Source organism: Halichoerus grypus, chromosome 10, assembly GCF_964656455.1.
Source record: "Halichoerus grypus chromosome 10, mHalGry1.hap1.1, whole genome shotgun sequence".
Classification (NCBI taxonomy): Eukaryota; Metazoa; Chordata; class Mammalia; order Carnivora; family Phocidae; genus Halichoerus; species Halichoerus grypus.
The window spans coordinates 65,238,662-65,258,706 of record NC_135721.1 but is presented as its reverse complement, the minus strand read 5'-3'; the positions used below and the strand labels follow the sequence as shown (position 1 = coordinate 65,258,706).

At 39.9% G+C, this 20,045-nt stretch overlaps 1 protein-coding gene across 3 annotated transcripts in view; it reads left to right on the top strand.

The window, feature by feature from the left end:
• The window catches only part of ACYP2 (acylphosphatase 2), a 160,047-nt gene that overhangs the window by 19,796 nt on the left and 120,206 nt on the right, over positions 1-20,045 (top strand). The window contains exon 4 of one of the 3 annotated variants that reach the window (XM_036111386.2): positions 7,565-7,637. The exons of the other annotated variants lie outside the window; for them this stretch is intronic. Coding sequence (XP_035967279.1) covers positions 7,565-7,637 — 73 coding nt within the window. The remainder of the gene's footprint in view (positions 1-7,564; positions 7,638-20,045) is intronic. 3 annotated transcript variants of the gene reach the window in all.

Sequence of the window (20,045 nt, the reverse complement as noted above, 5' to 3'; positions counted from 1 at the left end):
AATTATCCAGTTTTTCTAGGTTTTCAAATTTCTTGCTATGGATTTTATATTTTATTTATTTATTTATTTATTTATTTATTTATTTATTTATTTGAGAGAGGGAACCAGAGTGCAAGCACATACAAAAGCAGGAGGAGGGGCAGAGGAAGAGGGAGAGAGAATCCTAAGCAGGCTCCGAACCCAGCATGGAGTCCGATGTGGGGCTCAATCTCATGACCCTGAGATCATGAACTTGAGCTGAAATCAAGAGTCAGATGCTTAACTGAGCCACCGAGGTGCCTCTGGATTTTATAGTTTAAAAGTCTCTTTGGTACTGTGGTTATATATCTTTTGAAAATTCCTAATCTTATATAATTTTATTCTCTCCTCCTTTTTCCTTAATCAGGTTCAGAAGGAATGTATCCATTGGTATATTTTAAAAGACAGCTTTTGGATTCATTGATAATTTTGCCTTTTTTTTTTTTTTTTGGTTTTCTGTTCATTAATTTCAACCTTCATCTTTACTAATTCCCTCTTTAGTTCTTTGTTGATCCTTCTCTAAGTCTTCAACACACATTGTAGTTTCCTTTAGTTTTAGTCTATTTAAGTTAATAATGACGTTGGTTAAGCATTTCACCCTGAATACAGCTTTTGGTTTGTTCCATAGATTTTGGTAAAATGTGTTCTTTTCATTGCTTTTGGGATAGTTTGTAATTTCATTTTTAGTTCCTCTTTGAATAATAACCAATGGTCTTCTGGGTATGTGTTTTTTGAAATGTCCAGTGTCCCTCTCTGTCTTTAATAATGTTTTTTTGCCTTAAAGTTACTTTGATATTAACAGTTATACATACTTTCTCTCTGTGTTCCTATAGAATATCTTTTTTTCATTGTATCATTTTCAATGTTTCTTTCTCATTGTGTGGTTTTGTTTGTTTTTATTGAAGTAGTTGATGGACAATGTTATATTAGTTCCAAGTGTATCTTATTATGTTTTATGTGTCCCTTGCAAGCAGCATATCGTTGGGTTTTGTTTCTTTATGCAGTCACATAACCTTTGTTTTTAAATTAAGGTATTTACCCATTTAAGCTTACTGGAATTACTCATATTTAGAATTAAATTTATATCTTACTATGTTCTTTCCCCCTTGTTTTATTAGTTCTGCTTTCCTTTTCTTCTTCCTAGCCTTCATTTAAATCGACTGTTTTTGTTTGATAACTGACTGAGATACCAGGATCGTTTAAAGCTGTTGCTGATTTAAGGCAGATCACTGGAGAATTTCCTCCCATCTCTATTTTCAAAAATTATTTTATAAATTTGTACCTGGCTTATACAATAAAGGATGCCACCCATCAACAGTTTGTTAGTCTAGACATCACATAGAGCTGAAGAGATAGCTTCTCCCTATCATTCACTGTCCCATTATGAGGTTCCAGGAAAAAAAAGGTCTTTTGGGGCCTCAAGGCCAGGGGGAAAAAAACTGTTTCACATTAGTAAATGTCTTGTTAAACATTTATGGATAGGGGCACCTGGCTGGCTCAGTCAATAGAGCATGCAACTCTTGATCTTAGGGATGTGAGTTCAAGCCCCATGTTGAGCGTGAAGCCTAATTTTTTTTATTATGTTATGTTAATCACCATACATTACATCATTAGTTTTTAATGTAGTGTTCCATGATTCATTGTTTGCATATAACACCCAGTGCTCCATGCAGAACATGCCCTCTTTAATACCCATCACCAGGCTAACCCATCCTCCCACCCCCCTCCCCTCTAGAACCCTCAGTTTGTTTTTCAGAGTCCATCATCTCTCATGGTTCGTCTCCCCCTCCGATTTCCCCCCTTCATTCTTCCCCTCCTGCTATCTTCTTCTTCTTCTTTTTTTTAAACATATAATGTATCATTTGGTGAAGCCTATTTTTAAAAAATTAATTAAAAAAGTAAAAAATAAAATAAATAAATTGACTGTTTTTTATTATTCCATTTTTTTCTCTGTTAGGTTAGAAGTTACATATTCTTTTGTTTCTTTTACTAGTATTTTCCTAGAGGTACAACATGCAACCATAACTGGTCAAAATTTGGTATTAATTGGTGTCTTTATTCTCTTGCCTAACAATGTGATATCTACAGTACCCTTTAAGTCCATTTACCTCACTCTTTATTTAGATGTTAATTTAAATAATCTATTTTAAAGCTCATAAGAAATTATTTCCAAAAGCCAATATTTTTTTTGGGGGGGAGGTCTTCTGTGTATTTGCCATTTTTGTTGCTTTTTTTCCCCTTCCTAATTCTCTAGGCTTCTGTGTGGGAATATTTCCATTCTGCCAAAGATCGTTCTTTAGTATTTTCCTTCATTTGGGCTGTTGGTGATGTGTTACCTCAGTTTTTGTTTCTCTCTACACGTTTTTATTTTACTTTCATTCCTGAAAAATGTCTTTGTTGCATATGACAGTTATTCTTTTCAGTACCCTGTGGATACCATTACAGTGTCTAGCACCCATTGTTTTGTTGTGAAATCGGCTGTCAGTTTTACATTTTGCCTCTTTAAAGTAATTTTGCCGCATTTAAAATGGCAACAGTAGTAAAATTGCCAGTTTACCGTTTGCGATAATAAATATAGCATTAAGCCTGTCAGTCGGTTTAGGTGATTTTCCCCACTGATACTTAGTTCTCTGGGTACATATGCGGAGGAGGCACGAAGTGAGGTTTATCGGGGGCTGGTTGTTACCATCTACAAGGAGCAAAAGTGAGAGAGCAGGGCTGGAGGGCACTTACAAGAGTGTGCCTAGAAGGATGAAGCCTGGAATCTAGTTTGGACAAAATGAGAAATGGGCTGGGAGGAAATTGATGGCCAGTGAGAAATGGTTGTCTTATTCAATTGTGGGTCCACAGACTTGTGACGGCTTTCAGGAGCACTGTTGTGTTGCACAGTGCAGCTGGGGAATCAGCGGAGTCAGCGCAGAAGGGAAGGGATGGAGTGGGGATGTGAGACATCTCCGATGTTTCCTGCCCCGCTGTGAGTCAAGTGCTCATGTGGATGGGCTCTTTCACTGACTTTTTTCTGTGTCCAGCGGTTCTTTAACTGGACTTCATCTGAGCATTGCAAACTGGAACTTCCTCCAGCTGTCTGAAAAATTAGTGAAATTTTGCACATTTTGGTGTTGTCATGATTTTCTTTTTTTACTGCTTTTTATTACGGGATTTTCAAACCTATCCATGGATAGAGAGAATGGGACAATGAACCCCACATGTCTATTACCCAGCTTCAGTAACAATTTCTGGCATTCTTTTCTTTTCTTTTTAGTATTTTATTTATTTATTTGTCAGAGAGAGAGAGAGAGAGCACAAGCAGGGGAAGCGGCAGGCAGAGCAGGCAGAGGGAGAAGCAGGCTCCCTGCCAAGGAAGGAGCCCGATGCGGGACTCGATCCCAGGACCCTAAGATCATGACCTGAGCAGAAGGCAGACGCTTAACCGACTGAGCCACCCAGGCATCCCAGTTTCTGGCATTCTTATTCTACATAGTCCTCCAACTTTTCTTTTGCTTTTCTCATTATTAGAGTATTTAAAGCCAATTTCCTGCATCATATTATGCACCTGTAAGTTAGGTTGAACAATGTGAAACTGCCCATGTTTGACAAAATTTTGAGGTACAAAGTGGCAATTTCACATTGTTCAGTCTAAAACTTTTACTATTTTTCTCTAACAGAAACTCTATGTACCTGTCAATATATTTTTCTAAACCCACAGCAGATTTATCTCCAAATGTCAAAGTGCATCCCGTCACCGGTCTGTTGCACCTTCCCTGAGGCTTGTCTTCTTCCCAGGGTTGGTCTCTGCCTGCTGGGCTGCTGTCATTCTGATGCTTCCTTCTGTCCCTTTCCTGTGGAATATGTTCCTGTTTTCTTAATCATATTTTCATCATCTTTGATTTATTCCTTTGTTTTGCTGAAGCATAATTCTCCCTAAGCTTCCCCAGGAAATGTACCAGAGAGACATAAAGTTTGTACCCTTGTCTGCCTTCATTTGCCCTCATACTTGATTGATTGTTCAAGTTATAAAATTCTATGCCCCTGGGATGCTTGGGGGTGTTCCATCGTTTAAGCGCCAAGTCTTGATTTCCACTCAGGTCATGATCTCAGGGTTGTGAGATCGAGCCCGTGCTGGGCTTCACACTCAGCAGGGAGTCTGCTGGAGACTCTCTCTCTCCCTCTCCCTCTGCGCCTCCCCCTGCTTGTGCGCGTGCTCTCTCTCTGTCTTCCAAATAAATAAATAAATCTTTAAAAAGAAATGCTATGCCCACAAATCATCGCCCACTCAGAATTTTGAAGGCATAGCTCTATGACTTCTCGTGCTGCTGTCGAGAGATTTGATGGCATTCTCCTACAAAGGAGTGGAAATTATATGTTTATTCCTCTCAGAAAGCTTTTTAGATATTCATTGTATCCCGCTTTTTCTGTGTTTCACAATCATCTGCCTCCATTCTTGTTTTCATTTCACTTTCAGTGCTGGCCTCTCAGAGGAGGAGAATTGTCTCTAATGATTTCTCACCTGTTGTCCCCTTGGTTCTCCTCTTCTGAAACTTGTGTGCTGACCTGATCCTCTAATTTTCATTTTTTTCTCACCTCATTTCCAAACTTTGTTATCTGGAAATTGTCTCACTTTTGTCTTCCAACTTTCCGATTAATTTTGTTTCTGTTGTGATGTTTTGTTTCTGCTTCATAGCACCCTGTTCTTGTTTTCTTCAGATCTCCCTGAGGGTATTGTGTGTGTGTGTGTGTGTGCGTGTGTGTGTGTCTGTTTTGTTATCTTCTGCTTTTTGCATTGTTTGTTTCCTCTAAGTTCCTTCTTTTTTCCTTCACCCTTCTTTGCCTTTCCTTGTTTTTTGTTTCCTTGTTTTCTCTGCTTGTAATACTTTCCTTACAATCATATTTTCAGTAACTTCCTCATCAATATGAACAGACAGCCAAGAATAAACAGACTTTTAAGGAAATTTTCCAACATGTAATTATAAACTGTTGGCTGGAGGAATGGTGGAGACTCAGGGAGAGATGGCCTTTTTGTTGGCAAACCTCCAAAATGTTAAATCTGTAGGTCTTGTCTTTTGTTTTTCCTGGTGCCTCCAGATCCAGAGTCTTCTGTGGTGGAGTCAGGAGCTAAGCTGACTTGCTGCTCATTGTTTTTGGTTCTGCGGGCACTTAGGCTGAAGCATCTTTTGTTTTTCTGTGTAGTTACTTATCCTACATCTGCTTTCCTTTGAATTTATTGAAATCTCTTGCTCAGGTTATACTTCCGTATCAGCTGGAACTATTTTCAGCTGCAGGTTAATAGAAAACCAGACTTAGAGTAGATAAAACAAACAGGGGTTCATTTTTCTCAATAATAAGAAGTCTGGGGGTAGATAGTTACTGGCCTTGGCTTAGTAGCTCAGTGGTATCAGGGTCAATGTCTTTGTGATTCTCTCAGCCTTTCCTTCGTGGTCAAAAAAGGGGAAGTGCAGCTACACAGAATATCCATAATTAAGGCCTGAAGAAGGCAGGAAGGGGTAATGGTTGTGTTGCTTTCCCTGAACTTGCCCAAACAGACATCTGCGAGTGTTTCATTGCCTCGCATATGGTCATATAAATACTCCTTGCTACAAAAAAGACTGGGAAATTGGTTTGGCATATCGATTGCCTGAACAAAATTGGTGTTCTCTTGGCCAGCAAGAAGGGGAGGGCAGTGGGTAGTACGTAAGCCATGAATGATGTCTGCTACATTTTTTTGTATCTTGATGCTATCGTTTTAATGGGGTTTCGGGTAAAAGGAGATAAACATGCCACATTTAATTGCACTGTGAAGATTAAATGAGAAAATCCACATAAAGCACTTAGCACAGAGCCTGGCACAGAATAAGTAATAAATAAACATTTGCTCTTGTTATGTGACCCATGGTGCTTCGTCTTTGCACATGTTTTAGTGGCAGTTGGACTGGCCAGGTGGAAATGCCACTAGGCTCTTGGATATATGGGTCATCCCTGCAGAGAAACTGGGCTGGAGAAATAAATTTGGTTGTCATCACTATGTGGATAGTGTTTGAAGTTACGTACATGGATGGGATTTTCCAGGGAGAGCTTTTGTGATGACAAGCAAGCAGGAAGCACACATCAGAGAATGTAAATCAAGCTTAACCAACATGATAAATTGGGATGTCATTACAAATAAACATATTTAGATTGTGGAGCCTGAATTTAGTCTTCTAGCCTCTACTTTGTGCAATATATTGTTTAAAATACTGAATTATCAAAAAATTAAGCCACAGTTGAGAGAAGTTACAGAAGTAGGTGGTAAGGTCAGACTAAATGTGGTATATTTATAGTTAAATAAATATGGCCTTATTTTCTTCCAGTTATTAAAAAAAAACACTTTACTTACTTAAGAATGCTATGACATCAAAAATCAGAATTAAATTGTCTTTAAACACATGGGTGTGGTTTCTTCCTAAGTTATTGAAATGTGGAATTCAACAGGGACCATCATTTGGAGGTGGCCTGGCTAGGACTGTCGCAGCTCTGCTCTGTTCCTGCAAAGGAGCCAGCCGCGTCCCAGGACACGCGGCCGATGTGTGTGCTTCCTTGCCCTTCTGTGTTTCATTTTCTCGGAAGGAATGACTGATAGCTTTCTTCTGCAAATTGCACTCTATAATTCCAATTGCGGTGGTAGGGTCTGCCAACATTTTTTGATGTGTAGAAACCATTTGAGTCTATTGTTTTAGTAAACCTCCTCCCCCGCCCCCCAAAATTCAACAAAAATATTTTCTATTTCTTGGTAATCATGTAAAATTAATGTATAGAGAGGATTCTGGGCATAACCTTTTGACATCTATACAAATCTATACAAAAAATATTTTTCTTAGATGGTAATTCTGTAAAAAAAACAAACAAACCCTCAAAACACAAAAACTAAAAACATTTGCATTTGGAGACATCGAGCCAAATTCTAAAATTAAAATTACATCTTGATTGGTACATATTTTTAAAACCATATGTCCTGTATCTGTACTCTGCACTTGAAAGCATCATTGATGGGCTGGGGTATGTACTGTAGACAGTGATCAAACAGTTATGTGGTCTGGAGAACTATGTCACAATACAGAATATGCTTGAAGGCATTGAGGATATTTAGACTGGAGAAAAGAATACTTGAGGGAATCATGATCGTTTCCTTCAAGTATTTGAAGGGCTGATACGTGGGTAAAGATAAATGTTCTCTCTTGTTCCAGAAGGTGATAATTTTGGGTATAGCAATGGGTGAATTTGTTTATTTCAGTTCAACCTTGACAAAGAATTTCCCCATAAAGGCATCTAATATATCTAATGGAATTTTAGCCAAGACTAGAAGAGGTCTACAGGAGGGATCAGCATACTGTAGCCTTCCGGCCAGATTTGGCCCACTGCCTGTTTTGTAAATAAAGGTTTATGGGAGCACAGCCACGCCCATTCATTCGTGTTTTGTCCACTGTGCTTTTGTGTTACCTTGGCAGAGTTAACAATTGAAACGGAATCCAGATGACCACAAAGCCTCAAATATTTACTATCTGTCCATTTACAGAAAGAGTTTGCCAACCCGTTCTGTAGATATCAGACAAGTCAAGGGAGTTGTAGAAGATCTAACTCATTGGATGGTAAGTTAGTGTAGGTGACCTCCTAGGTCCTGTCCAACTAAGATTCTGTGGTTCTCTATAGAGCTGATAATAAACAGGGACTTAAAATGTGTTCATAGAAGAGAACCCAAGAGGGGGCGCCTGGGTGGCTCAGTCGTTAAGCATCTGCCTTCAGCTCAGGTCATGATCCCAGGGTCCTGGGATCGAGCCCCGCATCGGTCTCCCAGCCCTGCCATCTCACACTCCTTGTGTTTATCTCTTCCACAGATACTTAGCATTTGTGTGAGATGTGAATTTTAACAGCCTTGTGCTTTAACTATGAAAATGCCATTGTTTTGAAATTCTAGTTGTTTCAGTAGTGGATTGGAATGAAGCAATGGATTTTGTAAACAATTAGGTAGTGTCAGATTCAAAGTTATTTAAAATTTTTAAAAATGACTTTTCTCTGGCAGACCATTCGTGGCATGAATTTCTATGTAATTGGAATTGCTAGTTTTCCTAACTTTTTCATCTGAGAATCTCAAAGCATTTAGCTAATATTTTTATGCCTTATTCATCAGTGTTTCTTATACCAGTACATGGGATTATTAAGAAAATTCCTTTGGATGTTCTGTATGAGTGTGGGGGTGTGTGTGTATGTTTTCCATTGGATGTTCTATTGAAATACAGAAGACTTGGACATTTTTTAAGACAAAAATTCATTGAGGAGGTGTAATTTTGGAAAAAATTTTAGTGTGACCTGATGTATAAATCATTCCAATGGGAAATTAGAATCATAAAAAATATTTACAGTGGAGTCTAAAACATCAGGTTTTAGACCTCATTTATTTTCCTTTGAAATACAACATCTTTATTAAAACTACTTAAATTCATGGTTTTTGCTTTAAAGTTTACATTTTAGATATGTGAATTTAGTGAGATAATCATATTTAAGAAATGCATAATGCAGCACTAATTACTTTTTTAAAAATTAATAGATTTTATTTTTAAGAGAAGTTTTAGGATTACAGAAGAATTAAGTACAAAAAGTAGAGTTCCCATCCAACCCCTCACGTCTGCCCTCACCCTAACCCCACTGCCCGTTTCCTTTATATTATGAACATCATACATTAGTGCAGCACATTTGTTACAATCGATGAGCCAATATTGATACACTGCTATTAACTAAAGCCCATAGTTTACATTGGAGTTCCTTCTTTGTGTTGTATATTTTGTGGGTTTTGACAAATTATAATGACACATATCCACCATTATAGTATCATACAGAATAGTTCTACTGCCCTAAAAATCCCATGTTCTACCTATTTATTCTTTCCTCCCTCTCCCTAGCTCCTGCCAACCAGTCATGTTTTTACTGTTTCCATAGTTTCACTTTTTCCATAATGTCATATAGTTGGAATCCTATAGTATTCAGCCTTTTCAGATGGGCTTCTTTCACTTAGAAATATGCCTTTAAGATTCCTCCATGTCTCTTCATGGATTGTGAGTTCCTTCCTTCTGTGTGTGTGTGTGTGTGTGTGTGTGTGTGGTTTTGGAATTTATTTCAAAAAACAGATTTTGGTTAGATGGTAATTGTATACATTGAATTTTAAAAGTTACAGAAACAGTGACTTTTTAAAGCTTTTTTTAAGACTGCTTTTTTAGAGAAGTTTTAGGTTTATAATAAAACTGAGAAGAAGGCCTAATGATATCCTTTATATGCCTTCCCCCACACATGCAGAACTTCTCCAATTATCAGTATCACTCACCAAAATGGCACCTTTTTGTTTTTTTTAACCAAGGATGAACCTGCATTGACACATTGTAACCACACAAGGCCCACAGTTTACCTTAGGGTTCACTCTTTTTATGGGTTTGGCTCATTTCTTTTTATAGCTCAATAGTACTCCACTGTATGGATGTACCACAGTAAATTTATCCATTTAGTTGTTGAAAGACATCTTGGTTGTTTCCAAGTTTTGGCAGTTGTGAGATTAATTACTTTTAAAAATATAAATAAATAAATACACTTTTAAAGTATTTATTATTATATATTTTAAAGTTAACTTACATATGAAAATGTAAGCATAAAATATTTTTTAAAAAGATACCTCAATTTTTCAGCAGCTTGAAACCTATTTCATTCTACCCACTACAAAATAAATGTGTTTTTTTTTTTTCAATTTGCAGAAGGTTTACATGGTTGTTCCAAAAATTCAAATGCTATAGAATTATATGGGCTAAAAGATGTAGGCCTTGCCTGTCTTTCTAAGATCATAGTCTTACACATTTTTACTTATGGGTATAACAACATGTGTATATGTTAAAAATACATATGGTATAATCCTGTTATTATAAAAAACCCACAACTATATATACCCATATGGTTACATTTATCTCGTTATCATTTACAAAGATGGCATCATGCTATACATATTGTTCTGTCACTTGTAAACATTTCACAGTACTGTGTATTGTGGATATCTTCTTTTAAAAACTGAAGTACAGTTGACATACAATGTTACATTAGTTTCAGGTGCACATCGTAGTGATTTGACAGGTCTATAGCTTATGCTATGCCCAGCACAAGCGTAGCTGCCGTCTGTCAGCATCCAACACTGTTACAGTACCATGGGTATCTTTTCATGGCAGTAAATATTCTTTTAAATCCTTGCAGAGTATTCCACTGTATGGATCAATCATAATTTAATCATTCATCTATTACTGGACATTCATATTGTTTTAATTTTTTGCTACTATGAATCTTGTTGCCGTGAGCATCCATATTTATATATGTATTTCTTTTTCATTTATTCTATAATTATTTATTTGGCCAGGTAAATTCCAGGTGCTGGGATTCAGCAGTGTGTGCCAGAGATGATGTTCCATTTCTTGTGTGGGGAGACACACAATAAACAAATAATAAATAAACTAGATATTTTCAGATAGTAGTAAATGCTGTGAAGGGAGTAGTGGTGGTTTTCCTACTTCAGATGGGATGGCCAAAGAAGAGGTTTCCGTGGAGCTGACATCCGAGCTGAGAGCTGCATGGTGTAGAGGAGGCTGCCGTGTGTTGAGTCTGGGGGTGTGGCGGGGCAGGGACAAGCAACTGTGCACCAGGCAGGGCAGTGGGAGCATCTGCCTGGTACAGGCAATGAGGGTGCATGTGTGTAGGGAACCTGAAAATGAGAAAACCAACTAAAATCCATTCACTTTTTATTATCATCCTATGCCAGCAATTCTAACCAGTAACATCCTGTTCTCTGCTACCTTCCCCCACCACAACATTGACATTGTGTGCTTGTCACTATATCCCTTATAGTTTTGAAGTATTGATTCCTAGACATGAGTCAAAGGCTATGTGCATTTTAAATGTAAGTTGGTGGTTCACTTTTAATTATAAAAATTATTAAGTATTTTTCAGATAAATACTGAATAAACTAAGGACTCATGAATGAGGAAGTTTTGTTCTATGTACTTTTGTAAGTAAACAGTTGTATAGATTTAGCTAATTTAAGTGAATCAGGGCAATTATAAAAATTAAGAAATGGAAATGAAATAAAGTCATCCATAAACTCACTGTTTAAAAATAAATACAGGGGTGCTTGGGTGGCTCAGTAGGTTGGGCATTGGGCGTCTGCCTTCTGCTGAGGTCATGATCTTGGGGTCCTGGGATTGAACCCTGTATGGGGGGGAGGGTCGCTGCTCAGCAGGGAGTCTGCATAAAATCTTTAAAAAAATAAATACAAACAAACAAATAGATACTATTTTGATTCATAATGGAACTATTTCTGCTTCTGTTTCTCTTTTGCTGAGGTATTAAAGTCAAGATCCTAGTGATTTTAGAAAATACTCAAAATTAGGAAATTATAGAGCTGTTAGGCTTATCAGAGTTCACCTAATATTTTAATCCTATTAAGGTCCTATTGAAACAGGCATCTCAGTCAATCATGTGAAGAAGGCATACCTGCATGTGTGGTGGGACTTACTTGCAGAGCAGGGCGTCAAATATAGTAATCCATCAGGTCCCTTATTGGATTATGACTTTGGGGGATAATTTTAAATAGTTAAAATATTCTATCATGATAATGTTTTCTCCAGCAGATATTTAGTATGTGTCTTTCCATGTCCCTCTGCTAGGTGCTGGGGGTACAAAGATGATTGAAGGTATTGTGACAAGTCCAGTCTAACTGGGGAAAAAGAGGCAAACAGGTGGATTCAGCACAGGGTGGGACCTGGGAATGGAGCTCGGGGGCGGGGGAGTGCATGGTGCTAGGGTGCCCCTCCTGCCTTGGGGAGCTGTCCAGGCCGTGCCTCCCTTCTGGGCTCTTGTGCCACTGTTCTTCTCACTGACTTTTAATCCTTTCGCCACACCATGCTCTTGCACCCTTAGGACTCTTGCAGAAGCTACTCTGCCTGAAATTTTTTTTTATTTTTTTAAAGATTTTATTTATTTATTTGAGAGAGAGAATGAGAGACAGAGAGCATGAGAGGGAAGAGGGTCAGAGGGAGAAGCAGACCCCCCGCTGAGCAGGGAGCCCGACGTGGGACTCGATCTCGGGACTCCAGGATCATGACCTGAGCCGAAGGCAGTCGCTTAACCAACTGAGCCACCCAGGCGCCCTCTGCCTGAAATTTTTATCTCCAAACCTCTCTGATGATTCCCCACCCACCCTGTTAGACCCTCTCTGCGCATGCTCTGCTTCTACAGCTGTTAGGAAGAATTGCTTGCTTCCTGTCCCCACCTCCTCCCCAAGAGAAAGCTTTCAGCTGTAAGTTAACAGGAAACCTGATAAACAAGTGGTTCAAACAGACAGGGTTGGTTCTTCGCAGAGATAAAGGAGGCTGGAGGTCAGGGACGTGGGAGGTAGTTGTCTTATTATCCGTGTCAGGTGTTTGGTGTGAAGGATTCTCTTGCTTTTTCCCTCGTGGTTATAAAATGACCACCCCATCTTCTAGCCTCACCCACATTCAAGGCTGAAGGAAGGGATGGCTCTGGGTCTATTCTTTTTTTGTCTTGGAAGCAATCTTTTCCAGAAGCCTGCAGCACACTTTCTTGTTGGTGCCACTGACCTACTACTGTAGCTGTGATCAGCTTCTCCAGCACATGATATAGAAGGTAAGGGTTTTGTGTTTTTCTATGAGCTGGTCAGTCTGGTGCGGCCACAAGAAGAGACAGAGCAGCTTCAGATACTTCAACTTTATTATACTTCAGCTCCTAAAGACAGAGGGTCACAGGGGAAAACACCAGCATGGTCAGGAGGGAACAAAGGGAAGGATAGGCCAGAGCCTGTATTAGGGTTTCCGAGGGAAGGGCAAGACAGGGCATGGTGAACAGTGGAGGACTGGGTAGTTTGAAGAATTCCAGAGGGCTTTGGGTTTTAGTTGCCTGGTACCTGGCCCTGGGATGTTTAGGGAGAGGAATATTGCCTCCTGGGATGCACGGGTATGATAGAGGAGGTTGTAGGGCTCTGGATTGGTTTGTGTGCATATTAGAGGTGTACTCAAGGCTGAACTCTGCTATCTCTAAGAACTGGTTAGTCCCTAGGAGAGGCATTCTCCACTTTCCGCACCTGCAGCCAGAAGGTTTTTTAAGATGTCAAAACATAATATACAGAAAGTAAAAAAATATATATACACAGACAATGCCATGAGAGAGAAGGGATAATTAAGATGTGTTGGGTTCACTGTTCAACAATGTCCATTACACGCCTGGAGATTCCTTACAGGAAGGGATTGTCCTGTTCTTCCTTGAATTCCCAATGCCTCGCACACTACCTGGCACACTGCATGGTGACATGTAGATCAGGAAAAGAAGGGAGAAGGACATCCCAGGAGAAAGGAATCTTCAGTACAAAGGCACTGATCCAAAAGAGCCTCCTTTGTGTGTTTGGGGACAAGTGGCTGGAGCAAGGCAGAGGACAGGGACTAGCAGAAATTGAGGCTAGAAAAGTAGTTTGGGTCAAACTGAAAAGCTCTGAGTGTCACGTTAATTTGTCCTCTCCCTGTATTAGCACTGGGGAGTCACTGGAGAGTGTCAGGCAAGGGAGTGACAATAGGATTTGTGGGTTAGCTATTAAATGTGATGGTAACGTGATGTAGGAACTGGTGCGAGAGCAACTGGCGTCCGGGAGGCTAATTAACAATGTCTAACTGTGGTTTGTTAGGGTAGAGTAAGAATAATTTGGGGAATTTGGAGAATGTCATTTTGAGGTCCTTATCTAGAACAGTCATCCTCAAAGTATGACTCTGGCCCCTAGCATCAGCATTACGTGGCCGCTGGTTAGAAATGGCAATTCCTGGGCTGCTACTGAATCAGAATCCCTGGGGCGGGTCCAGCAGTCTGTTGGAACAAGCCCTTAGGTGACTCTGAAGCACTAACGCTTGAGAACCACTACCTAGAGCAGCAGATACCTGAAGGGATGAGCGAGACCATCTGGTCTGACGCAACCAGTCTGCATGGCAGAATCACCTGCGCAGCTTTTTTTTGATGTCCGTGAGGTTGGGCCCCACATCAGAGCGATTAAATAAAAATCTTTGGGGGTGGGAACCAGACACCAATTCATCTCTCTTGCTCCCCGGGGATTCCAATGTGCAGCCAGGGCTGAGAACTAATCTTGTGGAACCCCTATTGATGAGAAAACTCAGGGCTGGAAGTCCTCTTGCTCAAGGTCCTACAGCAAGTTCAGGTGAGAGTCATTTTCTTCCTTTCTCTCTCTTCCTTTCTCCCTCTTCCTTTCTCCCTCCCTCTTCCTTTCTCCCTCCCTCTTCCTTTCTCCCTCCCTCTTCCTTTCTCCCTCCCTCTTCCTTTCTCCCTCCCTCTTCCTTTCTCCCTCCCTCTTCCTTTCTCCCTCCCTCTTCCTTTCTCCCTCTCTCTTCCTCTCTCTTCCTTTCTCCCTCTCTCCCCCCTTTCTCTCTCTTTTCTTTTCTTTCTTAGCATGTGTGCCCAAGGGTGGGGAGGGGCAGAAGGAGAGGGAGAGAGAGAATCTTAAGCTCCACACACATTGGGCAGCCCAACACGTGGCTGGATCTTAGAACCGTGAGATCATGAACTGAGCCAAAATCAAGAGTCAGATGCTTAACAGACTGAGCCCCCCAGGTGTCCCCAGAGTCAATTTTTTAAGCTGTCTTCTCTGTGCTGTGATGAACACTATCCCCACTTTTTAATAAATTGCTCTAAGAGACTGGTTTTTAAAATCATTCACAGTGACAAAACTGCCAAATTATTAGAGGGAAAAATAGGTTACAGACAGGATTATAAAAAATTACTTTCTCCTCTTAGTTAACATTACTTCACACTTGAGAAAGTTACCCTTTTTATTTTTTTTTTATTTTATTTATTTATTTTTTTTAAAGATTTTATTTATTTATTTGAGAGAGAGAGAATGAGAGAGAGCACATGAGAGGAGGGAGGGTCAGAGGGAGAAGCAGACTCCCTGCCGAGCAGGGAGCCCGATGCGGGACTCGATCCAGGGACTCCAGGATCATGACCTGAGCCGAAGGCAGTCGCTTAACCAACTGAGCCACCCAGGCGCCCGAAAGTTACCCTTTTTATAAAGGTGTTGTAAAAATATTTTTTCCACATCAATGAAAAGTAGTGTGTAGATAAGATACGGATAAATAGTGCTTTGTCATTTGTGTGTTTAAGTAATGAGAACCTGCTTTCAAACTCTAGGTGGAGCTCTTTGGTTTATATGTGTTTGTTCTATTTATAATTTTGAGGGTCTTTGTTTAAAAGGTATTTGGGATTCTTTTTAAAAAGACATTAAAAATTTGTAAGTATTTTTAAACACTTCTCAAGTCTCCTTTTCTTGCTTTAGAGCCATATTGATAAAAACTTAAATTTTTGTTTCATTCCTTGCCCAAAGAATCCAAATCCAGGCCTCAGTCATTTTCAAATCCATCTTAAATCTGTAATGTTATCTCCTAGTGTTTAATGAGTGGGATGTTTCCTTGGTTTTTGTTTCTGATAAGTCTCAATGTTGAAATAGAATTGAGGTAAGGTGGGATTCCTTTTGTTGGTGGAGAAAGACTTTGTGGAGAACACAGCTGTTGCTATAGTAACTTCTTCAGCTGTTTTTACCCCATTGTGTACAAAGGCGTGTTAACAACTACCTTCCTGTAAACAAAAAAGAAATATTTTGCTGTCGCTTCTTTTTGTCTTCCCTGTTAACTAGCTCGGTATTCTCTTTCTGCTGGGAGTACACTTGAAGCAAAATTTCCAAAATAGGCAGCATGTTATTTTTGGATGGCACAACTCAGTGGTTGTGGTCCCTGGACCAGCAGCATTAACACTGGCATCACCTGGAAGTTTGTTAGAAATGCCTATTCTTGGGTCCCACCTAAGACCTACTGAAACAGAAACCCTGGGGGTAGGGTCCGGCAGTGTGTGTGAGCCCCTGGTCTAAGCTATTTTGAAAAGATGAGAAAACTCCATACTCATTGATGCTGTGCTCATTTAAGCGTTCTCAAGTGCTTTTAAAATCACCTTGGGATTTTGTTAAAAGGCAGAATTCTTACTGAATCAGTTTGAGGTGGAGCCTATTACTCTGTATTTCTAACAAGCTCCCAGCTGATGTGCATTTTTCGTGTCCATGGATTAAATTTTGAGTAGGGAGGATGTTGACTAGGATATTGACTATACTCATGCCCACATATGGGAGTCATCTATGATTTATCAAGATATACTTTTGATTTGGTATGCCTAAAATCATTGAGTTTTCCCTTATCAGTCACAGTGTGAAGAGGCGATTTCTAGAATATAAAGAGGCGATTTCTAGAATATAATGCTGTCTGTGACTCACCCTTGTTAAATGCTACAAGAGGGCATTGTTGGCCAGAATCTGTCTCTGAGACCCTCTATGCTAAACAACAGACACACTTGTGGATTGCATTACTTTTTTTTAATTGAGGAAACTCGTTCATTCATGGCATGTTAAAGCTAGAGAGACAATTCTGAAGTTTGGTGTTTGTAGGCAAAATAATTTCAGCCAAAGAGAAGTGGTTCACAAGTGTTGGGAATCAGTCATTGCTCCATATTTATTGAGCACCTGCCATGTGAAGTTTTGCACTGGGCACTTAAGGAAATTAAAAAAAAAAAAAAAGCTAAAGTCCTTGACCTTGGAGATTACAATCTGCCTGAGGAAATAAAACCTATGCCTGTGAAAGTTAATTACCAATATAGGGAACATTCTGTCAAATGGTAAAGAAGAGTGGTTGAACCTCAGAAAACCAAAGGATAGCTATTGGCTGAGGAGGTTAAAACTATGGAGTCTGGGCTCTGGGGGTGGGTAGAATTGGCCTATTTAGAGGAGAATGAAAGAAGGGGACTCCACAAAAGACGAGGTGGCATGGGCCAAGGTATAGCTTCCTGGAGTGAACCTTTGGTGTACGTGGGAACAGAGGAATAGTTCAGGCCACACAGAGTTTAGACTTCTTGTTTTGGGGACATTATGAAGGTGAGCTGGAGCCTGATTGGTAAGGATTTAACTGCCAGGCTTCTGAGTTTTGACTTGAATTCCTTGTGTACCAAGGAGCTATTGAAGAAGGCTTTGGTGGGGGGCGGGGTGTGTGTGAATGACCCAATCATGAAGATTTAGAAAAAGTCATTAAGGAAATTGTGCAGGATGAATTGAAATGGCAAAGACTGGAGGCAGAAACACTTGTTGGATTGCATTGGGTGGCCTTGGCAGTAGGCCTGAGAGAACACTGCAGGAAATATGAGGAAGAGATTTGGCAAAGGAGCAATCTAAACTGAAAATACAAGTGGATTAAAAAGTTAAGATAAATTCATATAAATGGCAACTAGGGGCATTGGGGACTATATGTCTATCCTTTTGAGATCCTCCTTGCGGCAAAAAGCCTTTTTTTCCCCCATAACCATCTTGAAGACACTGTGTAGATTAGGTGGGTTAAGTAATACTACTTTTCTAATGGTTCGAGATTTACGTCTTATTACACTCGCATTTATCTTGTGGGTTTTGTATCTCCCTTTATGGTGCTCTGCCTTCCTGCAATCATGAGTATGTTTTGCATACTGCCAGTCACAAATTCCCAAGCTGTTAGGTAGTACTTTAAAGGCAATCATCTTAAAATATTAAATCTAGAAGGAACCTGAGAAGTAATCTAGCATAACACACACACATTCTCTGTCTTTCCCTGTCTTCTTTCTCTCTTATTCTTTGGAGATAACAGAAGTCCTCTAGAACTTGAGGCAGAAGGAAACTGCACTTGAAAATAATGGCTAGTATCACCATGCCTTGTCCATAAGATGGTTTACAAAGCTGTGTCTGATCTGATCACAGGTGCCTTGGGCTGGGGGGGGGGGCGGGGGGAGGTGGTCATTCTGGTATGAATAGAGCATTCTGAACCACTCTTCCAAAGAGTCTCCCTCCCTATTCTACCCCAGGGGAAAGCCAATGCACCTTTGACCTTAGGGAGAGGGATATTTATTGACAGTTAATGGCCATTTGCAGATTAGCTTTCCCAAAATCCCTGGAACCATTATAAGAGTTTTGAGTCAGAACCACCCAGCCTAACTTACTGAAGAAAATACAGTGCCTTACTACACCAAAACGCACTAGTGTGAACTCTATTCTAAAGTTTGCTGCCGTGCATTTTAGTTCAGACAGTTACATAGCAAAATTGAAGCCTTAACCAGTGGTGCCTCGTTGTGTTTATGAGGGTGCAGCCTCAATGATCGGCACGCTGTCTAGTCAGCTAGCCAAGGAGACAAAAGAGCGTCTTTTCCATATGGCTGTGATATTGCCTTGAGAGCGTCCAGAGCATTATGTAAAATCTTGGATACATGATCTGGTGCATTGATGATTGCCTGTTTCCTGTAGGTAAACATTCATTCCATGAAGTATCTACTGTATATCAATCAGGTAGAGTGATGGAGCTGTGGATACAGAGACGAGTAATGTAGTCTCTGCCCTCAAAGACTCGAGGAGAGATGGACAAATGAACAGAGAATATGTACACAGGATGAAGCAAGATGAGGATTTGACCCCAAAGCGTCTTGGGAGCTGTGTAAAGGACTTCACCCTTCTCAGAAACTGAGACCCTCCTGCTTCCCTTGTCACTTCCTATAGGCTGAGGTGACATTCATTCTGATACTGCGATATTTTATTATTGCTCAAACATGTCCGCATCTCCAGTTTGGCTGACCCTTCTATCCTTGTGAAATCTGCCAAACACAGAACTAGGGAATCTGATTGTGGGCCAGACCAAGGACCTGAATTAGATGCCTGACCAGTACTCACCTTCTCACTAGCAAGGTAGGTAGGCTGCCTTGTTTCTCATCTTGAAGTGTTCCCAGAACCACAGACCCATGAAGATTTTTACAGCAGTTTGGCTTTTGTACTCCCGCCTTTCATACCACCCCTTTGTTCCATTTCTTAGTTGGACATTGACCATCCCAGTATCCCTGGTAATGTGAAGCTGACAGAACTCGCAGGCAGGGAAGGGCAGTGGCCCCTCTTGATAAAGGATTCCCCCCCCCCCTTTTTTTTTTCCAAATGCTTCCACCAGTTCCATTTGTTGTAGCCATCACAAAAGCTAGATGGCAATGCTTAGGTCCCTTCCTCATTACTACATCTGTTGTCTTTCTGCTTTCAGCTTTGGCTGAACATTAAAATATACCCAATGTATCACCACTTGTTTCACCAATTCTTGTTACAATTAGAACATTTTTCTGGATAATTCAATTATCCAACACATCCATTATTTCTCCCAGCTCACCAATGAGAAATTTGACAAACCTATTTCTGTATCATTGCTCAAGTAATTGATAACCGTATTGGACAGGACAGGGCTCAGTAACATGATTGAGATGTATATAGACAAATGTGCAAAAACATAATGATGTAATTACTTTAGACATTATAAATATTTTCAAATAGAAACTGGGGGAATAGCGTAATGAACACTTACCTCTAGATTTCATAGTTGTAATATTTTTCTAGATTTGTCAAAAATATAGATACTAATTTTTTTTTTTTTTCTGGGTTTGGTTAGACCAGCTGTGAAAGATACTTGAGGGACTGTTGGGGGACATTTGAGTATGGCCTGGGAACTAAAGAACCTTAAGGAATTCATGTTAAATTTGTTAGGTATGATAGTAACATCATGGTTATGTAGGAAAGGACTTTGTTTTTTGGAGCTGTATAGTGAAGTATTTGAAGTATAAATGTTGTGATGCCTGTAATTTTATGTCCAGTACTTCAGACTGTCATGAGGAAGCCTGTGAGAGGGAGTTGCATGGGAGATACCTAAAGAGAGTAATGGCTAATGGTCTGTTGTCATTCTGTACGGATGTAGTTGTTTTGAGTCTGGAATATTTTGTGAAGTTCTAAATAACAAGCCAGTTTTTTTTTGTTTTGTTTTAAGATTTATTTATTTTAGAGAGAGAGAGTGTGTGTGTGTGTGGGGGGGGGGTGGGACAGGCAG